General features: G+C 36.9%; 1 protein-coding gene across 2 annotated transcripts; it reads right to left on the reverse strand.

Annotated features, from left to right (window-relative positions):
- Positions 1–733: 733 nt before the first annotated feature.
- On the reverse strand, positions 734–11,340 carry LOC127442767 (anoctamin-8-like). 2 transcript variants are annotated; one of them, XM_051700935.1, is made up of 18 exons: positions 10,979–11,340; positions 9,067–9,177; positions 8,099–8,231; positions 7,788–7,926; positions 7,588–7,684; positions 7,384–7,500; positions 6,850–6,977; positions 6,567–6,728; positions 6,329–6,481; positions 6,077–6,203; positions 5,754–5,809; positions 5,572–5,646; positions 4,822–5,454; positions 3,649–3,840; positions 3,414–3,545; positions 3,024–3,134; positions 2,287–2,875; positions 734–2,081 (listed from the first exon to the last, which is right to left on the reverse strand). In XM_051700935.1, exons 1-18 carry the CDS (start codon positions 10,995–10,997, stop codon positions 1,987–1,989), a joined length of 3,069 nt encoding a protein of 1,022 aa, XP_051556895.1. In that variant the 5' UTR covers positions 10,998–11,340; the 3' UTR covers positions 734–1,986. The 2 variants fall into 2 exon arrangements, with proteins under 2 accessions (XP_051556895.1, XP_051556896.1); XM_051700936.1 differs by lacking the exons at positions 9,067–9,177; positions 10,979–11,340 and having other exon boundaries at positions 8,064–8,195.
- Between the last annotated feature and the right edge of the window lie 786 nt (positions 11,341–12,126).

Raw genomic sequence — 12,126 nt, forward strand, 5'->3', positions numbered from 1 at the left:
TCCATCTATGCCATTTTGAATGGCAGTCAATGTGTTTTGGTTGCTAGGGTGAACTAAATGGTTGCTAGGTTGTATGCAGTTGCTAGGGTGTTAAAGTGATGGAGTGAAAGAAAGAATAAAAAGAGTGATGGAAAGATAGAAAAGAGAGTGATGGAGTGATAGATAGAAAGTATGAGTGGTGGAGTGATAGTAAGTAGATTGAATCCTCTAAAAGGTGTTATTACAGGGAAAAGTTTTTTTAAAAAATCAGTCCAGTTCGGAAGTCCGATACGGGAATACCGGAAGTCTGATCAGTTAGAAAAGAGAAAGCAATCCGAGTCAGACCAGTCTGAAGGTCTGTGGCGAGTTTGGTGTTTGTAGCTTGAAAGCTCTAGGAGGAGATACTGTTTAAATTTTGGCTCAGAAGAAGAAGAAGAATAAGCTTAAATAGTAGATCAGTTTGTTGGCTTTGTAAAGCCAACATAATAAGATCGCTCTGAAAAACTACTTTTGATTTGTTCCCAATCATGTCACCCGGAACTGAGTAAAATACTGTGTTGATTCAACAAAGCAATCAAAAGTTATAGCATTACAAAAAATAATTTATCCTAGTGTCCAAAAACGTCTCAAAGTGTCCAAAAGCTTTTCCAAACAAATACAACATAATAATTGTACATAAGAACTAATTGCACATGCAAACACAACACTGAAGGTTTGCATAGTATGCAGGCATGATTTTATTAATGAGATTTCACAGAATGTGTACATTTGACTCAATGAGTCTGGATCATTGAGTCTGAGTCATGTACTTGGCGCCATCTCCTGATGGCCTTGTGTAAGCGTAAACAATCACATGTCTCTCTGCCCAAATATGGATGAACCAAGTTCAATTGGTTTAGCATTCTAAGATGCTACACCATTTCCGATGACCTCATCTGATCCAGGAAAGCTAACGTGTTTTCAGCCAGATTGCAAGATGCCAGATAGATGCTGTGTGCACATTGTGCTTCGTATCAGTTATCTAATGATCTATGCATCCAGTTACCGTGTGTGTGTGTGTGTGTGTGCTCGTTTGAAAGATAATGGCCACCTCTAAGTAGTGGTTTGTGATATTTTATTTCTGTTTATTTATTGTGAAGTTATAAGTGAAAACGCGGCATATTAGCAACACCTGTTTACATGAAATATAAATGTCAAAGACATATTCTTAGCTATTACTCTCTATATTTTTTGTCTGTGAGTAAAACAAATAGGCTGGTTGTACTCTTTGAGAGGTTTCCAACAACATATGACAAATGGCTGTTTGATGAATTTGATGTTTTTACCGATTACAAAAGTATGTACAGTGCAAACTTTTTAATAAATTATCAAAACGGAACACTTCTGATTTGTCTGCAAATTTCAAAGAACTCGTTCAGTTTTTTGTCATAGTGCCTACATGCATTGTAAAGTAGAGCTTCTAAAGTTTTAAAGGATACCTATTTTGTGTTGGTCAAGACTGTAGTTGTTAATATTTTTCCTCGGCAGACCCACCGAGCTTAAAGGGTTAAGAGTGTTGCATTCTTCTGATCATAATTTTAGATTTTAATTTTGTGTGTGTGTGTGTGTGTGTGTGTGTGTTTGTCAGTTAGATCTATTTTTTTGTCCCATTTTACTTGTAGTAAGAAATCTGAATACTGGGTGTTCACACCCTCCCTCATCAATAACTAAATTGCAGTTATAAATAATTATATTCTGTTAAAAATTATTCAGGCTGATATGGTTTGGAATTGTAAAAACATACTTGGAAATAATCTGATTAGAATGCTGCCTTAATTATGAACATGGGGCCTGATATACCATATAATAATAATAATTTAAAAAAAAGAAATCCCACAGTAATTCCTCATGATTTATTGCATTATTGGTTCACTCACGATAAGATCAAAATCAGCCAGGACAATGTTATATTTATAGAATATGTCATTTCATGTAACAAAAATAATAATGCATAGAAAACTAGAAAATCTATACATTTTGTATGATTACAGTGCTCATTCGAACTTCTGCTCTTCCCATGCCGAAGTTGATTTTATCATGCAGGTGCTTTAGCATGCCTCCTTCTGGGATAAAGATATGAAGATTTCAGATTAATATACTATATTAAAATGAAGTAATTTTTGACATGCAGTTCCACTTACTACATGGTTGCTTTATCACATTTAAGCAAATGATAAGCATCACAATCAGTGCTATATATTGAGTTGTATCACTAACTCATTCACTGTTTTTTTGAAGGATTACTACTCCTGGAGTCAGTGGTCTCACCCTTTTCAACCTCAGAAGATGGAAGCTCTTCTGATGAAGGAATTTGGTCATTATTTGTGAGTTGTGCATAAGTGGCCCTGGATGCACCTTCTGGTTTTGCTTGTTGATCAGAACCAGCACCAGTACACAGATTTTCTTTTCCAAAGTTGAACAGTTTTCCTGGGTTGAATGAATTGCTGGGAGACTGTGATTTATCTTGGCTCGAATGTGTAGCTGCTGGCACAACTGCCATAGCTGCTTCCTTTTTGAACTCCGGAGACTTGAGGAACTTTAGAAAACCAGGAAGTTTGGCCTCGCCACTTGGAGAAGTCGTGGAGGCGAATTTACCCTGAAGAGGGATTATTTGTTTAAGTTTCATAACATTATTGTTGCCTAAAATTGAGCTGGGTCTCTTGGGCTTATCTCCTCCAGAGCTGAACTTGGTTCCTAGGCTTTTATCATGGTGATGATCTTCACCTCCACTGGGATCTGACTTGTCTTGCTCACTCTCTTGTCGTACCAATTCCTCTGCCATTTTTTGATGCTCCTCCTCTTCTTCATTCTTCCTCCGTTGCTGCTGCTGGTGCTGCTGAGCCAGGTGTTCATGTTTCTAAAACAATGCACACCTCCAGCATTTACTAAGCCAGTTTTACTCACCATACCAAGATTTAGTTTTTCTGCTTATAGTCAAGACATAATAATCTTTGGGGGTATTGTTAGCTTATGCTAAACATGTACTATGTTGCCTGCTAAGTTACCTTGAGAGCTTCTCTTCTCTGGTATTCAAGTTTGGCCATCTCATCTGCCACCCAGCTTGGAATATCAGGAATTGCAATATGAATGACATATTTGAGCATAACGGCAAAGTGCTGAAATCCACAAAATAGAAGGAAGTGTTACATTAAATTTCCTACACACTATTAGTAATATACAATTAAGTCATGGACCACAAGAGGAGAAATTCAAAGAATGTTAATGCTGCTCTTTGTTCCATACAATAAAACTGGTTTGGGACTAAGGCATTCAGCCACTTTATTTTCCACTGAAGAAAGTCATACAAGTTTGGAACAACATGAGGGTGAGTAAATAATTATAGAATTAAAATTTTTGGGTGAACTATTCCTTTAAGGATGTTACTTGTCCCTTACCTCTAGTAATACAACAGAGACAATGGCCATCTCAGGACTCAACCAGGGGAAGAGTCGTTTTAGCTGTCCACATTGGCCAATAAGGTAACAGTTCACAATTATAGCAATCAGACCCATAGCCTCCATTGCAGTCTGTTCAAAGGACAACCACATGTAACAGAACACACAGAAACAAGTTTAACAATCTAAAAATGTGATGTGTTATGACTCAATTAAATACGTTTTAAATACGGACCTGCCATTGTCCAATGTTTTCTACCCTTTGCCCAAAGGGCCTCTGGAGGCCTGAGCAAAGTTTTAAGGCATCACTTCGGATCTCTACAATGTTATTTATAAGGGCACACATGGCCGCCAAAGGAAATGCAGATGAGAAGAGCACAACGTAGCCAAACTGTATGAACATCTCCTGGTAATCTTGAAGAGTATCCTGCAAGTCAAAACAAAAGAATCTTTGAATATCTTTTGTAAACCTGCAATGTGCATCATGCATGCATGGGTTCCTGGTCAAGATCCTGCTTGGACTTTATTGACCATACTTGCTTAGCTCATGGGCAAAAAGGTAAGCCTATATGTTCTCTCTCTCTATCTCTCTCACTCTCTATATACAGTATATATACTGTATTTATGTGTAAATCTGAGTGACTATTTGCACTAGGTGTAAATAGCACCTGCCAAACAGAGCGGCTATTTGCACTCAAACAGTCTGGGGGAACAGAGGAATTAAAGACAAACTGCACCCTTAAGTGTAGCTGCAGTGACATATTGTGTAAAGATGGTGTGGATGTGCTTGTTTTTCATGCAGATGACCTGGGTTCGATCCCCACTTTTTCCCATCCTGTTTCCTGTTTCCACTCTTAATATTTTCATTTAATACTACTTATAATAATAAATAAAAATGAAAATAATGTTGATTTTCTTGCAGTGATTTACTCAATGTGACAGTTGGGGAGTTGAAAGGTTTGATCCAGGTAAAATTAACCATGGTTTTACTTTAGTAATATGGTGTTAATATAGTAGCCATGTTAAATTTTGTGGTTACTATGATTTTACTACAAAATACCATGGTGACACTTTGGTTACTGTGGTAAAACCATGGTTAATTTTTGTAAGGGAAGGTTAGGATTAGGTTTAGGGGTAGGAGGTGTGTCTGTGGGACTTTAAATAAACACCATAAACATGCTGCCGTGATGCCACTATACTGTATGTTAGTATTTAATTAGGGGTGCAAATAGTATCTAACAGTATTACTATTTACACATAGTTGCACTTAGTGCAAATAGCATTATATTTCCTATATTAGTATAGTATATACTGTATATATTAGTATAGTATATACTCTATATATTATGACCTATAACATCAGCTGAGTGCTCTGATGATCTAGGTAGATTTGTTAAGGGGCACAAACCTCATAAGTTAGCATGCAACTTTCAATCTCAGGTTGGGTCAAAACGGTAGACCCAGTCTCCTCTGGAGGGTCCATCCAGGACATTTTTTTGTCCATACTGTGGTTGTCACCTGCACATGTGGTCTTTCTCCTCTGAGTCTCTTGGGGTTTACTCACAGTATCATCAGTTTCCTTGACATTCTCATCATCATCATACATATCAAATATTGAAGATGGATCCATTCCTTCCTCCACAAGAGTAGGACTGCCATCATCTAGTAAGCTGCCCTGTGTTGGTGCTTCCACAACTTGGTCTTTGTATTCCACTTTCTCGGTGAAGCTGACCTTCCTTTGCTTTAGACCAGCATCATCTGCTTCCTCTGTTCTGGGAACTTTGTAGCTGGCAATCAGACTTCTCCTTTCTGTCTTCTCTGATTCATCTGGAGATGAGCCACTTTTGTTCACATAAAGACTGGCTTGGCAAGTCAGTCGCATCCTTTGCACTATCAAATGGCTATAGTTCAAGACCATGGTGTGAATTAAGTCTGATAACGTCCTCAGGGCCCCTAATTTGTGGTGCTCATAAAGATACGGCTGTAACACTTCTTTGATGTTTTGTAGAAATTGGCGAAAGATCAACAACGTGGCCAGCATCTGTAAATTGAAGTGAGTAATATTTTGCCGGTGGTGGTTATGAGCAGAATGTTTTTTTGCAGGTGTTATGAATATTTTATGTAACACATAGATATTATTTTGTAGCCTTTACATTACCTCTTTTAACCGCTCCATATCTTTGAGATAAAATCCAATGTAGAAAAGGCTGAGGTAAGAATTTATGAACTGAAACTTTAAAATGAAGGACACAAAACAAACAAACATTGTTAATTCATGAAGTACACAGTGTTGTCAATATGGTGATACACTAAATAAATTAAATAAACCATTAAACTTACAAAAACAGTCTTGAGGATGAGATTATTATCATACGTGCTCTGAAGTCTATAATTTTCTGTTAAAGATAAATTTAAAAGAAAAATTTAAAAACAAGTCATCGAGTATAAAAAACAAAAAACAAATATAAGGTAAATGAGCAGTGAAATAACTAAGAAAGCTATTTTGAAACTAACGGATCTGTTTTGGCCTTAGGGCTACAATACATCCCATGACCACATTATGTTTTGGGCTAAAATGGCTTGAAAACAAATACCCACATTTTGTGTTATGCAATGCCAAATATGCACTTTATGGTATATTTAGAGGCTGAATTGAATCTTACCCAGATCATTGAGCCAGAGAGCTATTTTCTTGTACACTTCATCACATACAGTAACTGTTATAGCCAGCAGAAGTTTAGGAATAAATCTACAGATGCTTGGCAACTCTTTTGTTTCCATTACCAATTCCTGTAAAAGAAACACCATAAAGACTAAATAAGAAGTAATGCAACATATCTGACAGCTCAAAAACAATATTGCAGAAGTAAGATGAAACAAGCTGTTGTTGTATGTTTTGTGACAAAAGTTCTTACTTGAAATTCCAGGCAGACAAACATGGCCAAGCAGACGAAGCAGAGACAGAGGATGCAGATAGGTAAGCTGACAAACCAGCAGAACATTCTCCTCTTCCAGGGTGGGTAGAAAAACTCTTCACAATCCGTCACTGGACTGCGGCGTTTAACACCCTGATTAACATGTTCAAAAGTCATGTTACACGAGACAAGTTCCAATGGTGGAGACAAATCAATGCCAATAACACACAAAACGTACCCGAAACTGTGGACGGGGTTCCTCCAGTGACTCTGTAGGGGTGTCCAGTGTGCCCCACTTATATGCTAATTCTGCTTCCCGCCGCTTCCATCTCTCCAGGAACAGTGTTGCCCACACCACATTGAAAATGGCAAATACCACACAGCAAATATCCTGACTTGCCTGCATGTTAAAAAAAGAAAATGTTTGGTAATAAAAATAATGCCACAGTCATAACCATATGAAGAACGTGTACCTACAGTTTTATACTATTTACAGGTGTGATACCAACACAAAAACCTGCCTGATCAGACTCAGCAAAGATCCAGAGCAGAAAGCCAATCACTGCTGGGTACAGCATAGAGTTGGTGTAAAACCCCAACCATGCGAAGTACATGGCAATCTTCACACCAAAATAATCACAGATGTCATCTGTCAAGAGCAGGAGAACAAAATTGTCAGAAAAAAATAAAAAAATGTATTAAAAACATTTATACTGTAGCATAATCTGTTTTGTCATCTTTGTTGCAGAGGTGTGACCTCTGTTTCCACAGGAGTGTCTTTTTAAAAACAGTACATAATCAGAAGAATGAAAAACGTGATACATAACATGGTTTGACTGACTTTGTATTCTAAATTTATACTGTGGCACTTCATATTTGCTAAGAGCTTCTCGGTCAGCACAAAAGAAAGAAGAAAGATACACATAACTTTGTTTGCTAAAGGAAGAACCTTGGAGGAATCAAATTACACAACCACTGAAAAGCATCAGCCATTTCAGAATAACTAGAAGTTAGTCTACTCTTGTGCATGCTGGGGAAAACATAGTAGTTCTCACCTAAGGGTTGCCTCTCACAGACTGCCTGAACCCAGGATGTCATCAGTTGATTTAGAATTCTCTGCTCATGAAGGGGAAACATTTGAAGAATTGCACCCCTCAATATAAGCTCTGGTACTGCAAAAGATAAATACACACAAAATTTCAATCAGATTCATAAACTGAAACAACAGTGTTACAGCAGAGAAATATTGAAATATCTACTGATTGGTTGACCCTCCAGGAAGTGAATGTTATGAAGGGTCTCGCCCTGTTTGGCCCGCAGATTGTCCAACCAATATTTGATAATACTCTGACGCTCCTAGAGACATAATAAGAGAAAAACCATAATAATAATAGACATTTAATGACTGAATGTCACATGAGAAGACTGTATGACAGGGAATTGGCGATTAAAGGCACACCTGTGATGTGAAGAAACACAGCTCACTCTCTATGTTCTCATAGATGTCATCCTCCTCACATGAAAACCTGCGAGTGCCGCCTCCATAGCGTGCCTTCACTGTCTTTTGCATGCCCATCTGTTCAGCTCCACACAACAAGCTTAAAAAAAAGGAACCGTTATTCTGCTGCTGTATTTTTTTAAGACACAGTGACCATCTGTCAAAAATTTCAGACATTTTATATGCTCCTGGTTTAAATGAAAAAAACAAAACAATAGAATAACTGTGGTGAGATACTTTTAGAGTGAAGTAGGTTCTCTGCTGTGCCTTACTTCTCAAAGGCTGAGGTAATAAAGAATGCATAGTTGTGAGTGTATTTATGCTGCCGAATCTGGACTCTGATTTGTGGAATTCCCAGCCGGATTTGGTTAAGTAACCATAACAGCGTATGGTCATCTGTGCTGTCTGTGGAATAGATGATAATATGCTTAAATATTTTCCTTAGTAGATACATTTTTTTTTTTTTTTTTACTAATATTAAATTGACACTTTATTATTCTATACACTCACTGAGCACTTTTTAGGAAAACTATGGTCCTAATAAAGTTCCCGGTGTGGTCTTCTGCTGTTGTAGCCCATCTGCCTCAAGGTTCGACGTGTTGTGCATTCTGAGATGCTATTCTGCTCTCTACAATTGTACAGAGTGGTTATCTGAGTTACCATAGCCTTTCTGTCAGCTCCAACCAGTCTGGACATTCTCCACTGACCTCTCTCATCAACAAGGCGTTTCTGTTCGGCAGAACTGCCACTCACTGGATGTTTTTTGTTTGTGTCACCTTTCTGAGTAAACTCTAGAGACTGTTGTGTGTGAAAATCCCAGGAGATCAGCAGTTACACAAATACTTAAACCAGCCCGTCTGGCACCAACAATCATGCCACGGTCGAAATCACTGAGATTTTTTTCCCATTCTAATGGTTGGTGTGAACATTAATTGAAGCTCCTGACCTGTATCTTAAGGATTTTATGCATTGCTCTGCTGCCATACGATTGGCTGATTAGATAACTGCATGAATATGTAGATGTACAGGTGTTCCTAATAAAGCTCAGTGAGTGTTTATGGTAAAAGTGATCTATGGTATAACCAAAAACATTCATATTTTAAGACAACAAATGTTGTCATATATTGTTATTAATTTAGATAATACTCATACTTAAACCTCATATTTGATGAACATACATTTATAGTTTTCAATAAGTGCATTAGGGAAAACAAAAAAAAGTAAAAGACAAAGTACGCACCTGGGAATGTCATAAGAATATCACAGTTTTCAGCAGGTGCCATTGTGATCTTGGATTTATGCCTCATGATATACTGTCTGGCATGAAAGAGACGACCTCTGAGTAATTTCTCTGTGGTTGAAAGAGGACGGGAAATATTATTGTAATGGTGACACTTTACAATAAGGTTCAATTCATTAACATTAGTTAATGCATTAGGTGTCATGAACAAACAATGAACAATACTTTTACAGCATTTTTTAATCTTACTTAATTTAACTTAATAAAAATACAATTGTTCATTGTTAGTTCATGTTAGTTCATAGTGCATTAACTAATGTTAACTAATGTTTTAGTATATATGTTGTAACTAACATTAACCAAGATTAGTAAATGCTGTAAAACTACTGTTCATTGTTAGTTCATGTTATCTTATGTTAACTAATGTTAATAAATGGAACCTTATTGTAAAGTGTTACCATTGTTATTATAAAAAGAACAACCATTGTACTGAATGTAAATCATTATTCCGAAGGATATTTTTGGAAGAAAAAATGAACACAGAATAATCAGTATCAGTAAGGAGCTGTCTAGATTTTCTTGGGAGTTCTTGGGTTGTTAAAAATATATAACCACTGAAACATCTGCACACACCATCACAACACACTTCAAATTTACATTTCGGCTATCGCCTAGTCTGATCAAACCAAACCGACATTTCAATTCGTCACACACTTCCACAGAAACAAGTCTTACGCCTTAAAATTGCATGACAACAGATCACAGCTTATTGTCCAATAGTACGATAAGATATTACCTTAGTTATGCTGTTGTATGTGTTGGTGTGGAGTGTCTTTCTGTCGAAAGTATAACAGAGTTATGGCTAATTTGCCAAATCAGAATAGCAATTTATAATAAGGATATAAACCTCTTTTCAAGATGCCCCTTTATTTTCCATCGCCATTACGTAAAACTTTGCGTTCCTTGTGTGGAAGTGCTCATTTTACTGGACCAAGTATAGACTCTCTCTGTTACCACAGTTTTGTTACCACTGTGTCACAAAGTGTGCTCTTTTTAAGTTACAGTTGAGTGAAGTGTGAAGAAAATGAGTAGTAGTTTTAAGCTGTAACATTTACTATAGCTGCCTATACTGCAAAAAAAAAAAAAAAAAAAGAAAGAAATATGTAATGCTTGAGTTTGTAAACAAACACACACACACTAAGTTGTCACTCTGCAATGTTACCTAATTGCAAATGCTTTTCCTGGTTATGTCAAGAGGAGGTTATAAAGAGGAACTAAACAGAGGTCACAAATAAGAGCATTCTTCAGTCTTATTCACAGTAAATATCTCAATTAGAATTGCACGATAGGGTCTTAATGTATTGAACTGTGGCATTATCAATATATGCATTTCATTTGTTTTGCAGCTATAAAATCTCTTTAAAGCACAACTGTAACTGAGTGACTGCTTCCAAACATAAATTAACATCAAGGGTGGAGTCTTGTCTTCTGGAGCAAGTTCCCGTAAAAGGTTTTACGGGACAAATGCATACATTGAATGATAAAGGTTTTGCCTGAAGGAATATATGGGTTATTCAAGTACAAATGTTTGGATGAAATAATGAGTGAGCAAATAACAAAATAAATTATCAGTATGTAGGAAATTTGTTTGTGTAGGTGCTTATGTGCGCACTATATATACAGGTGAAGCACCTACATCGAACAGTTACAGACAATGGCAACAGCTGATAACGAATAGGTAAATTGTTTACTGGACAAATATTAGACAACCTTTAGAATTAGGCTGCGTTCTGTTCTACAGTAGGTTTACAGCGCGACAACACGGCGATATATAAACAGTGAGATTTTTTGTTCTCGATGGTCTTAACATACCTACGACAGCTGGATGACAAAACATGCAACCGTCACTCACCTAATACTGCCGAAGACATAATGTCTCTTATTCGGTTTGGTCTCCTTTATGAATACGTCAGCTGTGCTGATGTCGTCCCGGGCGCTGGTGCTGAAATTGCACGGCAGGTCTATCGAGGCTTCCCCAGCGGCGAAACCAGTCTCCTGATGCAAACAGGTGCAAAGAATCCATTGACCTACCAATAAACCGTAAATTACACACTGGAATTAATCGTCCATGACGCTATGAACGATCAAATGATTTCCTGATTATGAGAACAGCTATTTTCTGCTTCCATTTATTCATATTTGGCCTTAAAGCTCTATTATTTCGCTGTACTTCTCTGTTTTGTTTGGCAGGAACTTGTAGTATGTGCCATCTGTCTCATGTTGACTGGAAAATTACGCAACGTGTGGTGCATAATTTTTAGATGTTCTGAAATAGACTAATCAGAGGGAATGCGCAAAGGAGCTCGTGGATAAACACAGAGGGGGAAATGGTAACACAATAAGTTTACAATAAGATTCCATTCGTTAACATTAGTTAATGCTTTAGGTATCATAAACTAACAATAAACAATGCATTTTTACAGCATTTATTAATCTTTGGTTAATGCTAGTTAATAAAAATACAATTGTTCATTGTTAGTTCATGTTAGTTCATTGTGCATTAACTAAAGTTAACATTTTGATTTTAAAAATGTTTCTATATATTGAAATGAACATTAACCAAGATTAATAAATGCTGTAAAAGTATTGTTCATTGTTAGTTAATGGTGAATATTTTGTTAACTAATGTTAACAAATGTAATCTTATTGTAAACTGATACTGGGGAAATTCAGTAAAACGGTGCAACAAAAGACATATATGTTGCGCTCGGAATGGCATACTACCATACTACTCTTACTATTTCTGCCACATGTATAGCCTATAAGACAGAAATAGTAAGAGTAGTATAGTGACATAGTAGGTTATGTCATTTCGAACTGATTGTATCTTCAAACTGTCACTATCAGTTAGTAGGCCTACTCAGGGGCGGATTATGACTAGCAAGGGCCCCGGGGCCAATTTTATTTTAGCCACTGCTCCAAAACCGCCATAAAAAAGCCAGACTACAGTTTGCAAGTGCACATGGGGATAGATCTTACTTTTTGGAGAAATTTCCTCTG

The sequence above is a fragment of the Myxocyprinus asiaticus genome, chromosome 6, assembly GCF_019703515.2.
Source record: "Myxocyprinus asiaticus isolate MX2 ecotype Aquarium Trade chromosome 6, UBuf_Myxa_2, whole genome shotgun sequence".
In the NCBI taxonomy this organism is placed as follows: domain Eukaryota; kingdom Metazoa; phylum Chordata; class Actinopteri; order Cypriniformes; family Catostomidae; genus Myxocyprinus; species Myxocyprinus asiaticus.